The 24,389-nt window shown below is 38.4% G+C and overlaps 1 protein-coding gene across 1 annotated transcript in view; it reads left to right on the top strand.

Moving 5' to 3' along the window:
- LOC150100544 (lysophosphatidylcholine acyltransferase 1-like) overlaps nt 1-24,389 on the top strand; it is a 335,629-nt gene that overhangs the window by 295,998 nt on the left and 15,242 nt on the right. Inside the window, exon 13 of the mRNA XM_090401170.1 lies at nt 17,537-17,678. Coding sequence (XP_090257296.1) covers nt 17,537-17,678 — 142 coding nt within the window. The remainder of the gene's footprint in view (nt 1-17,536; nt 17,679-24,389) is intronic.

The raw sequence follows: 24,389 nt of genomic DNA, 5'->3' as shown, positions 1-24,389 counted from the left end.
GTAGTATAGTAGTAAGTAAGTGGTAGAACATGATTTACAACAAATTAGGATACATTACAATGAGATTAGCTTAGATTTGGTAGGTGAATTATACAGGGAATAATAATTAAATATGAAAAAAAGGAAATTATACATAACTTATATACAATAAACATGGTCAGATGTTCCTCCAGTATCTTGCACAATCAACTGCTCTTTCTGTGCAGGATATAAGGTCCTCTTTTGCACAAGGCGATGGAAGAAAGGGACAAGAAAGAAGGTGTTCCATGGACTGGGTTGTCCCACACTCACAATTGTCTGAGCCAGTGAGGTAGCCCCATTTGATGAGATTTTGTTTGCAGATCCTGCCGTCCGGAGTCTGTTTAGGCTTTTCCAAGTATTCCAATCCAAGTGGGCACCACGTGGAAGATATTCGGCTGTTGGAATATCAGTATTATTTTCAGGATATAGTGCAAGCCATTGTTGAAGTCTTGTCTCTGGGAGGTTTTCAGGTAGTTCCACAGTTGTCAGGAAGCTATGTCGGGATCTTAGTCTTTTGGGGCACTGAGGTCTGGCCGAACAGTGGGTGGCATTCATCATTCATTTGTCTGCTTCTTTCATCAGCTGAGAGTGCAGATCTTCGAATTGGAGGGGGTGCAATACCAGCCAAAATATACAGGTCTTTTAGTGGTGTTGGTTTCAGGCATCCTGTAATTAAGCTGCAGCTTTCATTCAATGCTGGGTCAAGTTGTTCGGCATGGCAGGATCTGGACCATACTGGGCAGGCATATTCAGCAGAAGAATAGCAAAGGGCCAAGGCAGAAGATCTCAGTGTGCTAGGGTCTGCACCCCATTTTGATTAAGAGTGAATTTTCTTAGTATGTTATTTCTTGCATTCACTTTTGCCTTTGTTTTTTCTATGTGGGTTTTATATGAGAGGGTGCGATCGAGAGTCACACCGAGGTAGATTGGTTTTCAGGAATGTTCTATATTAGAGCCTTCCTAAGAAATCTGTAGCTTCCTGTTGGCTTCCTTATTGTTAAGGTGGAAAAGGCCAGTCTGGGTTTTCAAGGGGTTTGGTTTTAGTTGCTTGCTGGTATAGTATGTGGTTAGACTATTTAAGGCAAGTGATAGAATAGTTTCAATGGACTTGAAATTTTTTGACTGAGTAGCTATGGCAAGGTCATCAGCATAGATAAAATTTCTAGTTCCTGAAAAGTTGTGGAGATCATTGACGCAGATGTTGAAAAGTAATGGTGATAACACACTTCCCTGGGGAAGGCCATTTTTTTGGTGGTGTCAGCGGCTCTTCCTATCCCCCCCTCCCCCAAGGTTCAGTGGAAAACAGACGCGTAAAAGCGTCTGTTTTCCAAGAGTAATTGGATCAGGAGGACAAGGTGATAGTCTCTAGTTATTCTGTATATTTTATTTCTGAGTGTGAGATGGTTTACGGTATCATATGCTGATACCGTAAACCAGTTAGGTCTACAAAGACTACTACTGTGGCTAGTTTTTGCTCATAACCATTTTCTATATATTGAGTGAGGTTGAGAATTTGTGATGTGCAGGATTTGCCTGGTCTAAAGCCATCCTGCTCAGCAATAAGATGGTGTTCGGTTAGGCGTTGTAGCCTATTCAAAATTAATCGTTCATAGAGTTTAAAGAGGTTGCTGAGTAGTGATATAGGTCTGTAATTTTTTGCTTCGGTTGGAGGTTTCCCTGGTTTCAGAAAGGCCATCACTTTAGCATGCCTCCAGATAGTTGGTATCCTTAGGGTTCTGAGGCAAGTGTTGTATAGGTTTAATAACCACTCTTTAGTCCTGGTTCCAAAATGTTTAATCTGTTCATTACAGACATCATCAAGGCCTTCAGATTTTCTAGGTTTTAATAGGTTTATGGCAGCGTTGAGTTCAGTGATGGTGAAATCTGAGTTAATCATATTTTGTTCCTCACTTGGGGTTTTAAGTATCTTTTTTTGTGTGTTTTTTAGTGAATTTTCCATTCAGCAGCAGCTGGTGAGCAATTTGATTAGCTATTACCTGCAGATGCTCATATGGCTTAGTGAAATCCTTCCTAATTCTGTTGATAAAGTTCCATGCCTTTCTGCTACTATGGGTCATATCAAGGGCTTCTATTTCTTTTTTCCATGAGGAACACCTTTCCTCTGCCATCTTGGAGCATAATTTTTCTCCTGCTTGGATAGTCTCTTCTGAGAAGGGGTTGGTCTTGTAAAGTTGCAATCAGCATACTGGGCTTGTATGTCACTGGAAAGGCCTGGAATGTAGTTTGTGCAGCATCCTCGGGGGATGTGTTTGGTGGAGATTTTCTTCAGTATTTTTATGAATTCTGGATACTCTTGAGGGTTTGGAGGGACTTCTTCTATGGAGCAGTCAAGATCTTCCATGAAACTCTTCCAATTAGTTTTTTGGAAATTAAATCGTCGTCTGTAAGGGACAGTGTTAGGCATAATTGCTGGGTTGAATTGAAGCATTATAGGTCTATGTTGAGTATGTGGAATCGAATTTAAAACCGTTTTAACACAGATGTTGGATATTTTTGAGCTAACATATATGAGGTCAGGGTTATAGCCTCGCTTCCATCTGCCACTGTTGAAAGATGTAGGGAGTTTTGGATTATGTATCAGGTTTAGAAAAAGGTTTTCAGCCCATTTTTCAACAAGTTCTCCATCTTCGTTGGACTTTGTGTAACCCCAGTTAATACTATGGCTGTTAAAGTCACCTAATACAACATTAGTCATGTATGCATTATTATTGAGGAGGATGTCAGGGAAGGAGAAAGCTTCTTCTGGTGGTTTATAGACTGAGGTTATTGAGATAGTTTTAAATGCGATTGTAATAATCTCCATGTTTCTGTTGTTCGTTGAGTCAATGGACAATGGGATCAAGTTCTCTTTCATAAATATTGCACTGCCATATTTATTGTGGGGTATTTCTTTGATGAGTTTCATGCCATGGATGTAAGGTCTTGCAGCACCTTCTCCTCTGTGAGTTTCTTGCAGGCAGAGCACATCGCAGTCATTATCTCTGCAAATATTTGCAATGAGATCTTGCTTGACACTGGAGAAACCTTCAATATTAAATGATATTATTTTTAGGCTTGGCCTCTTGGCTCCTTTAGGGCAGAAATTTGGGAGCATTTCAGTTCGATCACTTGCGTTTGGTTGATAGCAGCTTTAGCTTCCCCTAATAGGTACTAACAGGGTGCAGGAATGAGAACCTAGCTGCTGTGCACCCCAGGCATCTAGTGGAAACTAATGATACAAATTGTATATGGGGGTGCAGTATCTCGAAAGAGAAAGGTCACCAGTGGTGTGCCACAGGGGTCAGTTTTGGGGTCATTGTTGTTCAATTTGTATGTTAATGATATTGGGTTGGGTTTAACTAGTGATATCCAGCTGTTTGCAGATGATGCAAAACTAGGGAGAGCAATGCAGAGTCAAGTGAATGTTATTGCCTTACAAGAAGACTTGAATAGATTGCATGACTGGGCTGGTAAGTGGAACTGTCAGTTCAATGTTACAAAGAGTAAGGTTTTGAGATTTGTTAAGCAACAAATCGGATGCAAAGTATACATGGTGGGGAAACTTTAATGGAAGTAGAGGAGATGAGAGATCTAGGAGTAATGGTGGACAAGGACCTGAAATTCAGGGGCCACATTGCATAAGTTGTAAAGACATCACATCAAATAATGGCAATGATGCGAAGAACCCTGACATGCAGAAATAGATAGGATATTGAAAGTTTATTTTTCACTTGGTTAGACTATAATAAATTTAGTTTAATCCTTTATCCAAGTGTGAGCAAACAAAGTTTGTGCCTGAAAATATCTTCAGGACTGAGGTAAGGTAGTACAACACCAGACAACTCGCAGCCAAGGTGGATCAAGCTCTCAACTACTTGTCTCAGGCGCAATTTTCAGGTGCAAACTTTGTTTGCTCACACTTGGATAAAGGATCAAACTAAATTTATTATAGTCTAATAAAGTGAAAAATAAACTTTCAACATCTTTCTCTAAATCCAGAGTAATTTAAGAATAGGTGGCACACCTTTTGGCAACTCCTATAGGTAAGGATGACCTCTTCTATTGCTTCTGCCTTAGTATCTCCACTCTGGGCCTGGCTCCCACTGAACGAGACCTCAATAAAGGTCGAAACCGGTATGGGTAGTGGCTCACGCCCTTAATGCATAGCAGTATACATGTCCACAAGGAGATGTGCTGTGCATTATGGGAGATACTGCGACAAGGAGTTGAGAGCTTGATCCGCCTTTGATTCAAGTTTCCCGGTGTTGTACTACCTTACCTCAGTCCTGAAGATATTTTCAGGCACAAACTTTGTTTGCTCACACTTGGATAAAGGATTAAACTAAATTTATTATAGTCTAACCAAGTGAAAAATAAACTTTCAACATCTTTCTCTAAATCCAGAGTAATTTAATGATAAGGTGGCACACCTTTTGGCAACTCCTATAGGTAAGGATGACCTCTCCTATGCCTTCTGCCTTAGTATCTCCACTCTGGGCCTGGCTCCCACTGATGAGACCTCAATAAAGGTCGAAACCGGTAGTCAAGGTGCCCCCCCCCCCTTAATGCAAAATTAAACTAAATTTATTATAGTCTAACCAAGTGAAAAATAAACTTTCAACATCTTTCTCTAAATCCAGAGTAATTTAATAATAAGGTGGCACACTTTTTGGCAACTCCTATAGGTAAGGATGACCTCTCCTATTGCTTCTGCCTTAGTATCTCCACTCTTAGCCTGGCTCCGAATGACGAGACCTCAATAAATGTCGAAACTGGTATGGGTAGTGTCCCCCCCCCCCCCTTAATGCACAGCAGTATACATGTCCGAAAGGAGATGTGCTGTGCATTATGGGAGATACTGAGAAAAGGAGTTGAGAGCTTGATCCACCTTTGATGCGAGTTGCCTGGTGTTGTACTACTACTTTCCCTCAGTCCTGAAGATGTTTTCAGGTGCAAACTTTGTTTGCTCACACTTGGATAAAGGATTAAACTAAATTTATTATAGATAAAATATGATTCCATTATATAAGGCCTTGATCAGGTCTCATATGGATTATTGTGCACAGATTTCATCACAGATCAGGAATGTGGAGTACGAGGACAGATTGAGAGAATGTCAGTTGCTGAGCCTCGTGAATAGGAGGAAGGGGGGGGGGAGGATATGATTGAGACATATAAGCTGGTCAGGGGTTGTTATCAGGTAAACATGGAAGAAATTTTTCATAGAATGGGCGAGGGGAGTAGAACAAGGCCATTGCTGAAACTGTATAAGGTGGGTGTGATCAAAGAAGTGAGAAGCAGGTTCTTTGCGTGGATGGTGGTTGGTGAGTGGAATGCATTGTGTGTGTATGTTTGAGTGTGCTGTGGATGTGGACACATTAAATCAGTTTAAGACGTGGTTGGATGAGCATTGTCTGCAATAGTGAGTACCTCCCACAGTGAGACTCTGACTCCATGGAGGTCAAATATCAATAATAATAATAATAATATATCAATATCTTCATCTGTGCTGTCAGATATGGGTTCATATATCTGGACAATATATTAAATGGTTTTGCTTGAAATCTTGCTACCATGGTTCATTCATTGACTAGTTTGTAGCCTAATAGTGCTTTTCTAGTTTTTTGTTAAGAAGGAAACCAATTCCTGCTTCGTGCTTGGTGTCATCTCCTGACCATGTGACTTCACATCCATTTATCTCTCCTGATGATATCCATTGCATCTAGTTTTCCTGACATCCAAAGTGTCCGTACTTACATTCCATATTCCTAATAATAGTTTTGTTAATTTCAGTTTCTCTTTAGATTACACATCAGTGGTGCAATTATGGAGCCTTACAGCACACACCATGTCAGCTGCATTTTTCTAGATTCTGCTTCACCATATACTACTCTCCTTACCTGTTCATCTTCTATCCTGTTATGATTGTTATGAGATTTATGCCATCTCCATTTGTTCCAGTTTATATAATAGTATTCAATATGGTTACCTTCCAAATGTCTTTGCAAAACCAAGTCAAAAATATCATGATTTAACCATGTTATCTTTCTAAACTGAGTTAAGACGCTCTCTTTATGAAGCCATACTTGTTACATAAGGAATCATATTCTTACTTACCCTTCTAAATTTGATTCTAACAACTTTGCCAAGATCTTTGCATCACTCCAGAGAAACTAAGTGTTCATAATTGCTAATGATTTTATGCGCAGATTCTGCAGGAGGAGTGGTGTGGAATTTGTGGACGTGTGGAGTGAGTTCGATGGGCAAAAGGATTTATATAAGATGGATGGTTTGCATTTGAATGGATTTGGTGTACGGAGAGTTCAAAAGATCTTGTTGAATGAAGTGGAAGTGAATGTGCAGAATCAGGGGAACTAGAGTTATTAAGGGGGGGGGGAGTAGATATGCAGACTTTAGGGAGACAGTTGAGTGTATGAATGTGTGTGATATACCCGAGCGAGAATGAAGGACAACAAATCAGAATGGAATAGTTAGTATAAGGTATCAAAATAAGGATGGGACAAATGGGCTTTTGCAATTCATGTATACTAATGCCAGAAGTATTAGGAACAAGAAGGAAGAATTTTTGGTCTTGGTTGGCGCTTCCAGGCCACAGGTTATTGGCATTAGTGAAACATGGTTGACAGAAGATGATATAGCAAGTGGGATTGAATGTGAGGGGTATAGTGTGTTCAGGAGTGACAGGGAGAATAAAATGGGGGAGGAATGTTATTGATGATAGCTGATGAGCTGCAGCCAAGGAGAATAGAAGTTGAACTGCAGGATAGAAAAGAGAGCACACTTGAGGGTATTTGGTGTGAGATTGAGGCCAGCAGAACAAAATATACAATTGGGTGCTGCTATAGATAAGGTGATGGAATATGTGGTGGAGATAGTATGCATAAGCAAATAGAAGAAATGATTGGAAGGAGGGTAATTATTATGGGAGATTTCAACTATGGTTACATTGATTTGAAGGAGGATAGGACACATGGGAAAAAGGAATTGGATTTTATGTGGTTATTAAGGGATAACTATCTGTGACAGCATGTAATGGAAAATACTAGGTATCAGAGAGTGCTCGAGCTAGTAATTGCACCTGAAAATTTGGCTGTAACGAATATGACCACGTTGCCACCAATTGATGAGAGTGATCATAGGGTATTGACTTGGGAGGTGGCTAAAGGTGTGGAATTTACAATTAAGACAGGGTACATGTGGAATTATCAGGCTGGTAAGTATGACAAGCTTAGGAGTTTGATTGGTTCAGTGCCATGGCATGTAAAACTGCAAGGGCTAGATGTTGATAGTGCGTGGGAGGTGGTTAAGAAGTGCTTGCAGGAGGCATTGGCAGACTATATACCTAGAGTTCGAATAATAAATCAAGTAGGGGTTAAATGGATGAACAACACCATTAAGTTTGAGCTGCAAACAAAGAAACAACTGTGGAGGGAATTTAAGAAGAAAGGTGATCGACAGGCACATGAACATTATAAAGTGCAGGCCAGAAGGGTAACGAGTGTTGTAAGAATGGCAAAAGCAGATTATGAAAGAAAATTAGCAATGCAGACTAAAGAGAATCCCAAACAGCTTTTTCGATATGTTGCAAGTAAAAGAAAAAATGTATACAGCAGAATGATTTTAAAGAATGCCGATGGTAGGGAGGTAACTGAATCAGTTGATATAGTTGAATTACTGAGCGAGCACATTGCAAGAAAATATCATCCAGGTGGTGATATTGCAGTAATGAAGGAACCAATAACTTATACTGGAATTGAGGTGAATGAAATGGAGGTGAATAATATATTACAAAACCTTAATGTGAATACATCTGTGGGATTGAATGGTTACCAGCTCGGGTCATATGTGAAGTGACTAAAGAATTGTCAGTGCCCTTGACCATTTTGTTTAATTTGAGTCTCGGGTCTGGGTTAGTCTCAAGGGGGTGGAAAGAGGGGGAAAATAGTTCCACTGCATAAAGGTGGTTCCAAGACTGCTGTTGTAAATTACCAACCGATCAGCATATCAGGAATTGTTGTCAAGGTCTTGGAGAAAATAGTCAAGAGGAAAATACACGATTGGATAGATGAAAATGGGATACTGTATGGTTCCGTATGGGAGACAGCATGGTTTTGTGAAGGGTAGATCATACTTCAGTAACTTGCTCAAGTTTTATAACATAGTGATGGCTGAACTGGATAAGGGTAATGGGTTTACAGTGATTCCACTGGATCTTGCTAAGGCCTTTGACATGATACCACATGTAATTCTAATTAGTAAGCTGCAGCATATGGGGATGGATATAGAGTTGTGAGATGGATAGGAGGGTGGTTGATGGAGAGATATCAGAGAGTGGTTTATTCAGGAGTAGAATCCAAAAGATGGCCTGTGACTAGTGGTGTGCTACAGGGTTCTGTTCTTGGCAGTTCATCATCAGCAAACAAACTGTTCATTTGTTTGCTGATGATGCAAAGTTGGGTAGAGCAATAGTGAGTGCATAGGATGTCAAATTTTTGGGATGATTTGGATAGTTTGGAGGACTGGGCCAAGGAGAATGGATGTCAATTTAATGTGGAAAATGTAAGGTTATGCATGTTGGGGTGAAAAGATTAGCAGCAGTATATCACATTGGTGGAACTGTACTCCAGGAAATTGACGAGGCCACGGATTTGGAAGTGTTGGTGGATAGGGAGTTGAAGTTTAGGGTGGAACATTGCAAAAGTGGCTATATCAGCTCATCAAATCACTTGGTTGCTGAAAAATACTTTAACAAGCAGAGACAAACAGTTTATTGTTCCTCTGTATCGAGCCTTGATAAGACTCCATCTAGACTAATGTGCCCAGATATGGGCACCAGGGTGTCTTATTGATGGGGAGGAGGTGGAGTGGATCCAGTGACGAGTGACCAAGATGATAGGGTTGAAGAAATTGGTTGATAGGTGGAAAAGGGGTGATGTGATTGAGCCATTCAAATTACTGAAGGGTTTCTATAAGATTAATTCAGAAGATATTTTTGAGAACAGAACTGGGGAGAACTAGGGGCCATACATGGAAGCTGGGCAAGAGTGTGGTTAGCAAGGGTGCGAGAGCTAGGTTTTTTACTTGGAGAGTGGTGAATGAGTGGAATAAGCTGCCAGAGTCTGTTGTGGGTGCCATGACTGTAAATGAGTTCAAGGCAAAGTGATAGATACTGTGAGAATGTCAAATAGTTGTTCTTGACATGATGTTAGGGCTTCCCTCGATGAATCTATGGACTCCTTGGAGTTGCCCGTAGTAATAATAATAATAACAACAATAATAATAATAATAATAATAATTTGCTATTCCTTCTTCTTTTTCTTCTTGTGCCTTATCCCATCTATTTGGGATTGGCCTTTTTTACATGATGCAACCTTACTCGGTGATTCCAACTAACTTGTCGAAGAGCCTGACATTAGGAGGGGGGAGGTGTTTTTGTCCGTTGAAGTGTGTTCATAGGGCTGCCTGTTCTGAGAGCTGAGAAACCCCTCCACTTCTGTATGAGACTGCCTACCTCAACTTTAGTCAAAAGAGACCAGATAAAGGTTCCTCATGTCATGGACAGGAATTGAACCTAGAAAATTTCAACAAAGGCTTTGTCTATTCCATTTTAGAAAAATCCATCACATTATTTGCTTCATAAACTTACCAGTGCTTTCGATATGTAGCCAGCAAAAGAAAGAATGATTATGGAAGGATGACATTGATGGGGGAATTGGTATAAAGACAGCTGTTGCAGAATGTGTGGTGGAGATATGTAATGAGCAGTTCATAAAAATGTTTCAATCTTGTGAATGTGACTTCATGGAGAGATTGAGAGAGCAGTTGATAATGGGGAGGAGAGACTGACTGTAAATGAGCAAGAAGTGTTTGGGGAGTTGAGTAAACTAGATGTAAATAAAGCTGTGGGACTTGATAATATATCACCGCGCATTCTGAAGGAATGTGCCAGAGAGTTGACACCTGCCTTGACATATATTTTTAATATGAGTCTTGCACTTGGTCAAGTTCCTAAAGAGTGGAAGGAGGGCAAGATTGTGAAACTTCATAAAGGAGGTGATCAAACTCAAGCATCAAACTATAGGCCTATCTGTGTTTCAGGTGTTGTGGTTAAGTTGTTGGAGAAGCTTGTGAGAACTATGATCCAGAGTTGGGTTGACAACAATGGTATAATCTTTGATGGACAGCATGGATTTGCTAAAGGGAGGTCATGTTTTAGTAATCTACTTACTTATTACAATAAAGTGACTGCTTCCTTGGACAGAGGAGAAGGATACACAGTAATATAATCTGATAGGTATCAGGAGTCGTTGTCAAGGTCTTGGAGAAAGTAGTCAAGGGAAAAATACAGGAATGGATTGATGAAAATGAGATACTGTACAGAGGACAGCATGGCTTTGTGAAGGGTAGATCATGCCTCAGTAACTTGCTCAAGTTTTATAACAGGGTGACGGCTGAACTGGATAAGGGAAATGGGTTTACAGTGATACTGCTGGACCTGGCAAAGGCGTTTGACAGGATACCACATGGAATTCTAATCCGTAAACTACAACATATGGGAATGGATATAGGGTTGGTGAGATGGATAGCTGGGTGGTTGATGGAGAGATATCAAAGAGTAGTTTATTCAGGAGTAGAGTCCAAAAAACGGCCTGTGACTAGTGGTGTGCCACAGGGTTCTGTTCTTGGACCACTGCTGTTTAATCTGTTCATTAACGATATAGGGAATGGTCTAAGTGGGACAGTTCATTTGTTCGCTGATGATGCAAAGTTGGGTAGGGCGATAGTGAATGCAGAAGATGTCAAAGTCTTGCAAGATGACTTAGATAGATTGGAGTTCTGGACTAAGGAGAATGGATTCAATTTAATGTGACAAAATGTAAGGTTATGCATTTCGGAGTGAAAAGATTAGCAGCAGTATACCACATTGGTGGAACTGTACTCCAAGAGATTGATGAGGCCAGGGACTTGGGAGTGTTGGTGGATAGGGAGATGAAGTTTAGGGGGCACATTGCAAAAGTAGCTAAATCAGCTCATCAACTCACTTGGTTGTTGAAAAATACCTTGACGAGCAGAGACAAGCAAGTTATTGTACCTCTGTACCGAGCCTTGATAAGACCTCATCTCGACTACTGTGCCCAGATTTGGTCACCTCGGTTCCTTCTTGATGGGGAGGAGGTTGAGAGGATCCAGAGGTGAGTGACTAAGATGATAGCAGGTCTATGGAATGCACCATATGAGAACAGGTTGAAGATTTGTGGGTTGCAGAAACTAGTTGATAGGCGAAAAAGGGGAGATATGATTGAGACATTCAAATTGCTAAAAGGATTCTATAGGATTAATTCAGATGATATTTTTGAGATCAGGACTGGTGGTGGGAGAACTAGGGGACACCCATGGAAGCTGGGCAAGAGCATGGTTAGCAGGGGTGTTAGAGCTGGGTTCTTTACTTTTAGAGTGGTAAATGAGTGGAATAAGCTGCCAGAGTCTGTTGTGGGTGCTATGACAGTGAGCGAGTTCAAGGCAAGGTATGATAGATACTGTGAGAATGTTGAACAGCTGTGTGAACGTGATGTTTAGGGCCTCCCTCGATGAGTCTAAGGACTCCTGGAGTAGCCCGTGGTAATAATAATAATAATAATAATAATAATAATAATAATAATAATAATAATAATAATATACTTAGATTTCGCAAAGGCTTTTGACAGAGTACTTCATGATAAGTTGACAGTCAAACTAGAGCAGATGGGGTTGGATATTAGATTAGTGCATTGGATTGGAGACTGGCTATCTGATAGGTATCAACAAGTTGTGTATGGGGGTGCGATATTCAGGAAAAGGAAAGTCACTAGTGGAGTGCCTCAGGGGTCTGTTTTAGGGCCATTACTATTTAACTTTTATATTAATGATATTGGTGAAGATTTGTATGGAGATATTCAGTTGTTTGCAGATGATGCAAAGTTAGGATGAACCAAAGTTAGGATGAAGATGTTGTGGCCTTGCAAGAAGATTTGAATAAATTGAGTGATTCGGCAAGCAAATGGGAATATGAGTTCAATGTTGCAAAATGTAAGGTTTTAAAATTTGGAAAACAAAGATGGGATGCAGAATTTATGCGTGGTGAGAATATATTGTTGGAGGTAGAGGAAATAAGAGATCTGGAGGTGATAGTGGATAAGGATCTTAAATTTTGGGGACACATCGCCAAAATTGTGAAGACAACACAAAGACTTTTGGGAATGATGCAGAGGACACTGACGTGTAGAAGTAGGGAGAGTCTTGTTTCGTTGTATAAGGCATTGATTAGGCCACACATGGACTATTGTACCCAGATTTGGGCACAATAGTCCATGTGTGGCCTAATCACTGGGTTTTCAGAAGGATGAAGAGATGTTGGAAAGGGTCCAAAGGGAACTGACTAAGATAGTTTCTGCCCTCTGGAATGTTGAGTATGAGGAAAGATTGAGATATAATGTGCAGAGTCTGGTGGAGAGAAGGAAGAGGGGAGATATGATAGAGACCTAGAAGTTGGTAAGGAGTTGTTATAGGATCAATGCTGGAGAAGTTCTACAGAAAATAGTGGGAGATCGGGGGAGAACCAGAAGTCATCCCTGGAAACTGTATAAAGAGGGTGTTAGTAGGGGAGTGAGGGCAGGTTTTTTTCAAGCAGCTTTGTAAATGATCGGAATGCCTTGCATGAGAGTGTTGTGTCTGCAAGGAGTTTGAACATTCAAGGCACGGTATGATGAGCTGTGTATGTGATAAAAGGACCTCCCAGATGAGTCTTTGACTCCATGAGGTCTGGGGAAATAATAATAATAATAATAATAATAATAATAATAATAATAATAACAACACTTTTTTTAGCTCTTTTCACTTAGTTCCATTTTTATCTCACAATACAATGAATAAAGTACAAATCCAAGATTAGGAACAACCCAAACGATCAAAATTTTAACCAAATGCTGCATCAGTCCTTTCTCATCATAAATTTAAAATTTGACTTATTATCAGTATTGAACAAAAATTAAACTTTAATATCTGAAGCTATTAAAACAACCTACCTTCTTACCATATAAAAAAAGGTAAAAAAAGAAAACCAACTATTGTTTAAATATTTCAGAGTCCAAAAATCTGTTGTTGCTCTTTTTTTTTACTGTTTTTTTAATTAATAATTTTAAATATTTCTTTCAATAAATAAAAGGAAGGAGAAAGAAAATATTATCATTATTATTATTAATAATAATATTATTATCCTTACGCTTCCCATAATGAGTCAAAGACTCATTATGGGAGATCCCTCTGTCACATAATATTGTCTTTTTGAATAAATGAAAAATACATTTCATTACCAGGAACACAACATAACATGATTAATTAAAGATGCCAAGAAATTATATTCTTAGTTTCGTGCAACTCATGTATAGAGGCTAATGACTTCACATCGATTGCATTCTTCTGGTTCCCATCTGCCATACGGCCGCGGGAGGGTAGCTAAATGCTACCATTCTAGGGAGAGATGATTATGAGCAAGACTTCTGTATTACTTCAACCTTGGTATTACTTTTGGGTCTGGCTTCCACTGATAATACCTCAATAAAGATTGAAACCAGTCTGGGTAGTGACCTTGCCATAATGTATAGCATTATACATGGCCATAAGGATATGTGCTTTGCATTATGGGACACAAAGGCAATTGATGTGAAGTCATTAGCCTCTGTACACAAGTCGTCCTGTCATGAAGTTAATTCATGCACAAACTTTATTTGCTTACACTTGGATAAAGGATGAAACCAAGTGGAAAAACTTTCAACAACATAACATATGCCTCTTCTGGCTGAAAAATGTTTTCCACTAAGTCATTAGATATTTTTGCTATATAAAAAGGATTTATTTTTCTATAATTTTGAATTTGTACCTAATGAAATAGTGAAAACAATATAAATTGTGTACTTTTCAGCTAGGAAAAAGTTATTTGGAAGAGATGATTGCATGTTAATTGAAAAATGGGTACAATGGGTGCCAGCCTGGCTGGCCGAGTGGTTAGCGTATCCGCTTTCCAGCTAAAAGGCTGCGGGCTCGAATCCCGCCGTGAGCATGGATGTTTGTGATTGTCTTTGGAAACACCAGTGGTGGTCGGCGGTAGATGGCGTTGGTGCAGTTGTGGTCAGTTGGTGGATTGAGCTGTGGAGACAGTTGTAGAGCATGTGCCCTCCCTCGATGAGTCTTTGGATTCCTGGAGGTGTCAAAAAATAATAATAATAATAATTTTTATTTTTAATTTAGGAATGAGATATTTTATATTTTATTTTCTTATCTTCAGAATGAAGCTTCTTTCTTCTCATCAGTAGGAGCCAAACCTTAATAAATATCAAAATCATCTGGTATCTTGTGATAACAATATACATATCTTTTATGATATGCATTGCATTATGGGATACTAAGGCATTTAATGTGAAGTAAACCACCTGAATATACAAGTTGACTAATTGTAATGATGCTTTATGCAAACTTTGTTTACACGTGGATAAAAATTAACACAGGAATAAAATTTCTTATCAATTATAATAATAATATTATTATTATTACATGACACCTAAAGGGAGTCCAAATACTCATCGATGGAGGGCATCTACTCTACAACTCTCTTTCTCACCTACTCAAATCCACCAACTACACCAACGCGATCTACTGCCCACCACCACTATAGTACGCCCACAGATATGAGACCCTTCGACACTTCTGTGTATGTCCAAAGAAGAATAATCCATTCCGATAAGAGGATAATCAATCTGTATTGTCGGATGAGCATTTAATATTACACATCGGAAAATTAACTTCTCTTTTATGATCATTGTAATTTTTGAAGTGGTAACTATTTTGCTTGTATAACAGTTGGAAAATTTTATGTATAAAGCACGTGATTTTGTGTGTTAGTGACTAATTCATACATTGCCTTATTTCTTTCTCTCCTTCAACATGAATTGACTCTTCTTGGCAGTCTGCCAATGACAGCTCTCACTTCTGTGGTTGGACTATAGTATTTTCACAGACATCCATGCCCTTGGTGGGATTCAAACCCGCAGCATTTTGGCTGGAGAGCAGATATACTAACCACTTGGTCAACCAGACCAGCTAATATACTTCATAATCAAGTGAAAAAAACTTCATAATTAAGTAAAAATATCAGGTCCCATTCAATAAGCAATATTTGTCTGTTTTCCTTTCTTAGCACCCCAAGAGTCTCTTTCTACCTCAACATACCATTCTAAAATTTTCCCATTTCCTTCTTGTCATGTATTCTAGGCTTTCTTCTTTCTCATTCTCCAAAATTTGAAATCAATTTTTTATCATAACAGAAAAAATTCCTTTATTTCATTCATTTTAAATTTAAATGTATGATATTTTATCCTTTCATTTTGATTTTTTTTTTTTTTGATTTTTAATTTTCTTACTTTATGGCTTTATTTTTCATTTTCTTTACTTTATGGCTGTCAATGTGATCATCAGAGCCTACAGCAGTTCCTTACTTTGCTTAAAGATCTAAGAGCTACCCATGATTGCGATGTGATATGGCATTTGTTTTTACCATTTGGTGATATTCAGATCATTTTATAAATATCTTGATGTTTAAATCACCTATGTAACCTGATGGAAATTGAATATGCATTCATAGTGCTAGATCATCATCATCATCATCATCATACGTATCAAGGATTTAGGCCTAGTATGGCCTGTTCCAGCCTTAGAAGTCATCGTTGAATCATTTAAGAGGACGTCCTGGTTTTCTTTTTGCTAATGGCTTGTACTTTAAGGCTTGTTTTGGTAATCTTTCTGTTTTCATTCTTTGAACGTGTTCCATCCATCTATGTTTATATTTTTTAATTTTTTCAATTACTGGTTCTTGGTTTAATTCTTTCATAAGATCTTCGTTTCTTTTGTGATCAAATAGGGTATACTTTGCAGTTTTTCTCATAAACTTCATTTCTGCTGTTGTCCAGAAGAAAAACTAGTATATATTCGTTTATAGTTGGTCAACCAGACCAGCTAATATACTTCATAATCAAGTGAAAAAAACTTCATAATTAAGTAAAAATATCAGGTCCCATTCAATAAGCAATATTTGTCTGTTTTCCTTTCTTAGCACCCCAAGAGTCTCTTTCTACCTCAACATACCATTCTAAAATTTTCCCATTTCCTTCTTGTCATGTATTCTAGGCTTTCTTCTTTCTCATTCTCCAAAATTTGAAATCAATTTGAAAGTAATTTGCAGAGTCTAGTGGAGAGAAGGAAGAGGGGAGATATGATAGAGACCTACAAGTTGGTAAGGGGTTGTTATAGGATCAATGGTGGAGAAGTTCTACAGAGAATAGTGGGAGATCAGGGGAGAACCAGAGGTCATCCCTGGAAACTGTATAAAGAGGGTGTGAGCAGGGAAGTGAGAGGCAGGTTTTTTTTCATGCAGAGTTGTGAATGATTGGAATGCCTTGCCTGAGAGTGTGGTGTCTACAAGGAATTTGAATGTGTTTAAGACCCGGTATGATGAGATGTGTGTGAGATAAAAGGACCTCCTAGATGAGTCTTTGACTCCATGAGGTCTTGTTTAATAATAATAATAATAATAATAATAGTTGACAAATAGAGAAACTTTTTCTTAGGCTTTCTTTGACTTGTTCTGAAGCGGGTCGGTTGCTGGCATAGGCAGGTAGAGTTTTATTATTATTATTATTATTATTAGACACCTCCAGGGAGTTCAAAAACTCATCAAGGGAGGGCACCTACTACACAACTCTCTGTCTCCACCAACTGACCGCAATTACACCAACGGCATCTACCACCAACCACTAGTTTTTCCAGAGACAATCACAAACATCCATGCTCATGGCGGGATTTGAACCAACAGCCTTTTGGCTGGAGAGCGGATACGCTAACCACTCATCCAGCCTTCCCCAAAAACCCAGAAATTTGGATTTTAATCCCCCAACTCAAGAGACATGAGATGGGTGCAGTTTTCTGCCATACGCTTCTCCTCAGATGCTTATTAAAAATCATTGATGACCATTGGCTAGCAACCTGTGATTGGATAATGGTGGAGGTTGACTGCCCACCAGTCTTCAGAGTTAGAACTACATGGACTTGCATACTATTGGAATAAAAGGCAGTAGCAGATAAGAGCATAATGTTAATACAATATCTATATTATATCAAATGGAAATTAATTAATTTGATTGTCCTCACATTGCAAAAATTTGATTTTTTTTTTTTTTTGCAATTATTTGAAGGAATCAGCTGTCTTTATATAGGCTTCTATATATATTTTTTTTTTTCAGTTATAAAATTTATCTTTCATAAGGCCAATAAATTTGCATTCCAAAAAGAATTAAAAGTTAGGTTGTTTATTCATTCAAATGTGTGCAATCTTTTCAGCACTTCTACAAAATCTAATATTCACTACTTAACTGTCAAACAAAGGATAATTGTTATTCATTATGAACAGGTATTTTGCACTGGTGAAGACCTGACATTGAACAACAGTAATTTTTCTGCTATAGCATTTTTGTGGTTTGGAGTGCCATTTCAGCTAGCAACAGAGCTGTTTCAGTTCCTCAGTAGAAATAAGCTAGACCACATTCATTTCAGTAAGTGCTTTTATTCTAAACTTATAGTATTACTTAATATTATCTCTTAGTGAAGAAAGAGACACTATTAAATTTATCATATTACATCAAAATGTGCATAGTTTCTCTCATAATCCCCTGAATATTATGATATGACACTACTTGTTTAAAATGAATGCAAATACAGGCATAATTGCATAACAAAAATCATTGGAAAAGATAAATGAAAGATCAAAGATAGGAGAAAATGACAAGTGAAATATGAATGAGAAAATAAGAGTCGGGAGTGTGGAAGGCTTGAATGACTGTGAATTTTTCGGAAATGGTCTTGATTGGGAGAATGAATAGCGAGCAAGAGTGACTAACTTGCAGAGAGAGATAGATGAGCTGAAAGAGGAGGTGGAATGTCTCGGGAATGAGATGAGAAGTATGAAAGATGAGATTAGCCGAATTGAAGAGACGAATGCAAGGCAAATCAGAGGAGCGAGAGTTATGGGAATGATAGAAGAGAAGAGAATACAAGCAGTAGAAGAGAGGGAATAAGAGACAGGTATGGAAATGGTAGAAGAAGAGAGAACAGGAGCAGTAGAAGAGAGGGAATGAGGGACAGGTATGAGAATGATAAAAGAGGAGAGAATGGTAACAGTAGAAGAAAGGGAATGAGACAGAAGTACGGGAATGATAGAAGAGGGAGAATGGAAACAGTCAGAGGGAGGAAATGAGAAGAATGTGAGGGAGCGCTCTAATCAGGGATACAGTGATGCCAGCACAGCAGGTAAGTAGAGGTACACAGAGAGAAAGAGTTAGAGGAAAGGGAGAGTGAGGGATTCAGGTGAGCAATCAAGGAACAGAGTAGTAAGAAGTGTGATGTATGGAGACTCGATGATCCATGGTGTTCAAAATAGGATGCCAGAGGAGTGTTTGCCCAGAGGGATGATAGAAAGTGTGGCTATGGCAATTAGGAGGGGTGAAAGAATGGATGAAATGATTGTGATGGTGGACACGAATAACTTGAGAGGCAATGTAAATCGGGTGGCGAGAGATCTGAGATACTTGCTTGAGGTTGTACAAAAGAAAACACAGAGAGGAAAGATTGTGTGTGTCATATAGATATGATAGTGATGTGCTGAGTAGAAGAGCAGTAATACTGAATAGCATAATAGCCAGAATGTGTTAGAAGAGAGGATTGGAATATGTGGATGCTTGGAGGGCATTTGAGGACAGAATGGCGCTGTATGCAAGAGACCATTTGCATTTGAACGAGGAAGGACAAAGCATCTGGAGAGATTGCTGTTTTCTGAAAGAGTCAGATTGTCAATGCAGGGAAATAAGAATTCCCAGGGAGGATGGTAACAGGGGTGGACTCTTGTGGGAATGGATGCTTGGGGGTGGGGTGGGGTGGGGTGGGGACAATGTCAGGTAATACTGATCCAGTGGGGTCTAGAGCGAATAATGATAGATGTAGAAGCAGTGACATCTTTATTCTTTATACTGATGCCAGAAGTATCCAAAATAAAGGAGATGAATTGGTAGCTCTGATAGCATCAGCCTGGCCAAAGATTGTTGGGATCTCTGAGATGTGGTTGACGGACGATGATATAATAACAGGAATTGAAATAGCAGGATACAGCATTTTATTATTATTATTATTATTATTATTATTGTTCCGGGAAACTCCAAGGAGTCGACAGACTCATCGAGGGAGGCCCTAACATCATGTCAAGAACAACTATTCAACATTCACACAGTATCTATCATACCTTGCCTTGAACTCATTCACGGTCGTAGCACCGAAAAACAGACTCTGGAAGCTTATTCTACTCATTTACCACTTTCCAAGTAAAGAACCTAGCTCTAACACCCTTGTCAACCACGCTCTTGCCCAGCTTCCATGCATGGCCCCTAGTCCTCCCACCACCAGTCATATTATCAAAAATATCTTCTGGATCAATCTTATAAAAACCCTTCAGTAATTTGAATGTCTCAATCATATCACCCCTCCTTCGCCTATCATCCAATTTCTGCAACCCACAAATCTTCAACCTATTCTCATAAGGTTCATTCCACAGACCTGCTATCATCTTGGTCACTCGTCTCTGGACCCTCTCCACTTCCTCCCCATCACAAAGAAACCCTGGTGCCCATAGCTGGGCACAGAAGTCCAGATGGGGTCTTATCAAGGCTCGATACAGAGGAACAACAACTTGTTTGTCTCTGCATGTTAAAGTATTTTTCAGAAGCCAAGTGATTTGGTGAGCTGTTTTAGTTACTTTTGCAATGTGCCCCCTAAACTTCAACTCCCTATCCACCGGCACTCCCAAATCCCTGGCCTCATCAATCTCCTGGAGTATGATTCCACCAATGCGATATACTGCTGCTATTCTTTTCACCCCAAAGTGCATAACCTTACACTTTGCCACATTAAATTGACATCCATTTTTCCTAGCTCAGTCCTCCAAACTATCCAAATCATCCTGTAAAATTTTGACATCTTGTGCACTCACAATTGCTCTACCCAACTTTGCATCATCAGCAAACAAGTGAACACTTCCTCTCAGATCCTTTCCAATATCATTGATGAACAAATTGAAAAGCAGTGGTCCAAGAATAGAGCCCTGTGGCACTCCACTAGTCACAAGACGTCTTTTAGACTCCACTCCTGAATAAACCACTCTTTGATATCTCTCCTTCAACCACCCTCTTATCCATCTCACCAACCCTATATCTATACCCATCTGCTCCAGTTTACTGATTAGGGTTCCATGTGGTATCCTATCAATTTGGCTGGATAAGAAAGGAAAATGTGGTGATTGAGTTCTGCTTATGATAAGTGATGACTTATGTAGTCTATGAGGCGAGGCTTTGGAAGGCAGTAACACTAATAGGTTTGAAAGCATATGGAGTGAGGTAGAAGTGGCCAAGACAGGATATTTAGTCGGGTGTTGCTACAAACCGAGGAGCACAAAGGGTGGGAAGCAGATGTTTAGGGAGTTGAGCTTGGCAAGTAAAAGAAGAATGATTGTTATAGGAGATTTTAACTACAGCAGTATAAGCTGGGAAGAGGAATGCATGTAGTAATAAGAGGATGGAATTTCTATAACTCTTGAGGGAAAAATGTCTTAGGCAACATGTAATAGAGGGAAAAAGAGGTTCAAGAGTTTTGGATTTGGTTATAGCATCAGAAGAGTTGATAATAACTGAGATGACATCTCTCCCACCAGTTGAAGCGAGTGACCATGTGGTTCTGACTTGGAAGATGAATAGACTTGTAGGAGTATTAAAGAAAAGGAAATGTATGTGAAATTATAAGGCAGGTGTTTATAATAGTCTTAGATATCAACTTGGGGCAATTCCATGGAGGCCAGATTGGAAGGCCAGGATATCATTAGTGTTTGGAAAATTGTGAGGAAATATTTGTTAGCAGCAATAGTAAGCCATAATCCATGAGTGAAGAAGAGGACACAATTTGGTGTAAAGTGGATGACAAACAATATCAAACAGGTAGAGATTATGGAAGAGATATAAGGAGAGCAGAAGAATGAAGAATATAAAACAGAGGCCAGGATAGTGTCTACTATGGTGAGGAAGGCAAAACTGGAATATGAGAAGATATTGGCACTTAGATCCAAAGAAAATCCTAGGGAATTTTTTAGCTACGTTGCTAGTAGAAGGAGAAATGATTATGGAAGAATGTCATTGCAGGATAAAAATGGGAATAGAGGGACTGATTGAGGGGGACATAGTGGAGTTGTTCAATGAGCACTTTATTGGAGTATTTCATCCTGGAGAAAAAGGTTTTAATACTACAGGGATAGGGCAGGTTCAGTGTTTGGAGGTGCAAGAGGAGAGAGTGTTCCAAATACTGATACTCAGGATGTTAGTAAAGCTTTCGGACTGGATGGTATTTCACCACGGGTTTTGAGAGAATGTGCTAAAGAACTGGCAGCTCTGCTGACCTGTCTTTTCAATGAAAATCTGGCTACATGAAAGGTACCCGAGCAATGGAGGGAAGGTAGTAGCAGACTGGAAGTGTCTAATTATAGGCCAGTTTGTGTGTCATCAGTATTTGTTAAAAATTAGTAAGGGACTAAATACAGCATTAGGCAGATGATGGTAATGTTATCTGTGAGAAGCAACATGGATTTGTTAATAAATATAATCATATGACTAAAGCATATACTGAGAAGGATGCTGACCTGCAGAGATAAAAGCGTTATGATTCCGTTGTATAAGACCCTGATCAGACAAAACTTGGACTATTGTTCTCAAATTTGGTCCCCAGGATTTGAAGGGGATAAATTAACTGTGGAAATGGTACAGAGGCAGATAACAAAGCTGGTTTCAGGACTGTACAATATCAGTTATGAGGATCGGCTGAGAGTTTGGTGAATAGAAGAAGGAGAGGTGATATGATCATGACTTTTAAACTGCTGAGAGGCAGTTACAGGGTGGACATTGAGGAGTTCTTTTGCTAGGTGGAAGCGGGAAGGAGCGATGACAAGGGGCCATCCCTGGAAGTTATGAAAGGAAGCCATGAGCAAGAGGGTGGGGAGTGGTTTTCTTTGCATGGAGGGTGGTTGAACCATGGAATGCATTGCCTGAGAGAGTGGTGAGAGCAAGAATGATCAATGAGTTCAAGGAGTGGTATGATAGACTTTGTGTTTACTAAGAAGGACCTCAATCATTAAATGAAGCACCTCATTAAATGAAGTGCAGCAGCCTGTTATTCCCATGCATAACCTCCCATGATGAGTCTCTTGACTCCATGAAGGCCTGAATAATAATAATAATAAGGCATAATTCAGTAGGCTTTTTCTTAACCTGATGTTGGATAAAATGGTCATTTAATTTTTTTATGTGTATTACTTTAATTCAATTTATTAATTATGTATATTATTTAATTATATGATAACTTTTTTTTTTAAATTTCAAATTTGATTACATTGAAGAACAATTCTGTATTTAAAAAACTAAATCTTAAAGAATTGTTGTATTTTTATCATTTTTTGTAATTTTAGAATTGTTAATACTTATAAATTATAACTAAACATGACATACCACTACAATTAAATACAGTACATAACACACATATTCAGGACAATTTAACACCAATATACCAAAAATGGTAAATATTTAGATTAACACTAAAAAATATTTAGATAAAGTATTTTAAAATTTTAAAATACTTTACTGCAGAAATGTATCCATCATCATTTATTCAAATGAATACGGGTACATATATATATATATATATATGTATGTATTTAAAATATGCAAATAACTCATGGAGATATCTATTAAACGAAAGCAAGCTAAGTTGCTCTGTTATGTGTGAATGGTAAATGTCAAATGGTTTGTGAATATCTTTTTTATTGTGAATATCTTGTTTGAAGAAAAGAAATTTGCTTATGTACTACAGTAAATATAGTTGAAGGTAGATTATTATTATTATTATTATTATTATTATTATTATTATTATTATTATTATTATTATTAATGTAATTATTATATGTATACAAGACATAATAAAGTGCTAAAAAAAAAAAAGTACAACATAAGCCCTACCATTAACTCCCCAACAAGAGAAGAAATACTCAATAACTCACTAACACAATCATGCATTGATCATATCAATATACGGGCTCCCATCCATACATATACATCATCAGTAATTAACATAAAAATTGCCGATCATTACTTTGTCTCAACTTCATTTAATTACGTTTCCTACCACCCACCACCACCACCACAAAAGTAGACAAAACTCGATCATACTAAAGAGCATTATCGATAACCAAGTAAAAAATACAGACTGGAATTCCTTACTTAAAACAAACGATCCTGTAATATTATACGAGAATTTTCAACTAAAGTTCACAGAAATATACAAAAAAGCAACAAAACCTACACAAACGAGGCGACAAACAGACGACAATCCATGGATAAATGAGGACATAATAATTGTATTATTGTAAAAGAAAATCTATGGAAAAAACTTAAAAAGTCACCCAGTAACACACATTTACAAACCTTATACAAAAACACAAGAAATAAACTAACAACAAAAATTTGTAGGGCAAAAAGATGCTACTACTTCCAAAAATTCATGGAATATAACGACAACATTAAGCAAACGTGGGCTACACTCAATGAATTAGTAACACGAAAAAAGAAAACTTCAGCACAAGATTTTATTGCAAAAAGCTTCGGTCAGGGCCCAAACCAAGAGGAACTAGCAGACTCATTCAACTATGCTTTCACAAACAACATCACACAACTCAAAAAAGACCAACTACCAACAATCAACAAAAAACTACCAACACAAAGTCAACAACAAACGATGTATTTTCCACCCATAACAAAACAGGAACTGAAAGAGGCTCTCCTAAAACTGAAATCAAAGACCACTCCAGGAATAGACAAAATAAGACTCACAGACCTTATAACACACTTTGAACAAGTAAATCCAACACTTTTGAAACTCGTGAACATAATATTCGACACAGGCATTATTCCACAACAACTAAAACCTGCAGTAATTATTACGCCAATATACAAACACGGCAAAAGAAACGTTACTCAGAACTACAGACCAATAGCTACACTACCAGTCATCTCAAAAATTCTAGAAAAAATAACACACACCAGACTACAGAACTATTTACAGATGTACAACATCATCTCACAAAACCAATATGGCTTTCAGAAAACAAAAAGCACCATTACTTTAAT

Source organism: Typopeltis vanoorti, chromosome 12 (assembly GCF_054136105.1).
Source record: "Typopeltis vanoorti isolate ZY-2024b chromosome 12, IOZ_Tvanoo_1.0, whole genome shotgun sequence".
In the NCBI taxonomy this organism is placed as follows: domain Eukaryota; kingdom Metazoa; phylum Arthropoda; class Arachnida; order Uropygi; family Thelyphonidae; genus Typopeltis; species Typopeltis vanoorti.
The sequence above is the reverse complement of the archived record's forward strand: the minus strand, read 5'-3'. Positions and strand labels throughout refer to the sequence as shown.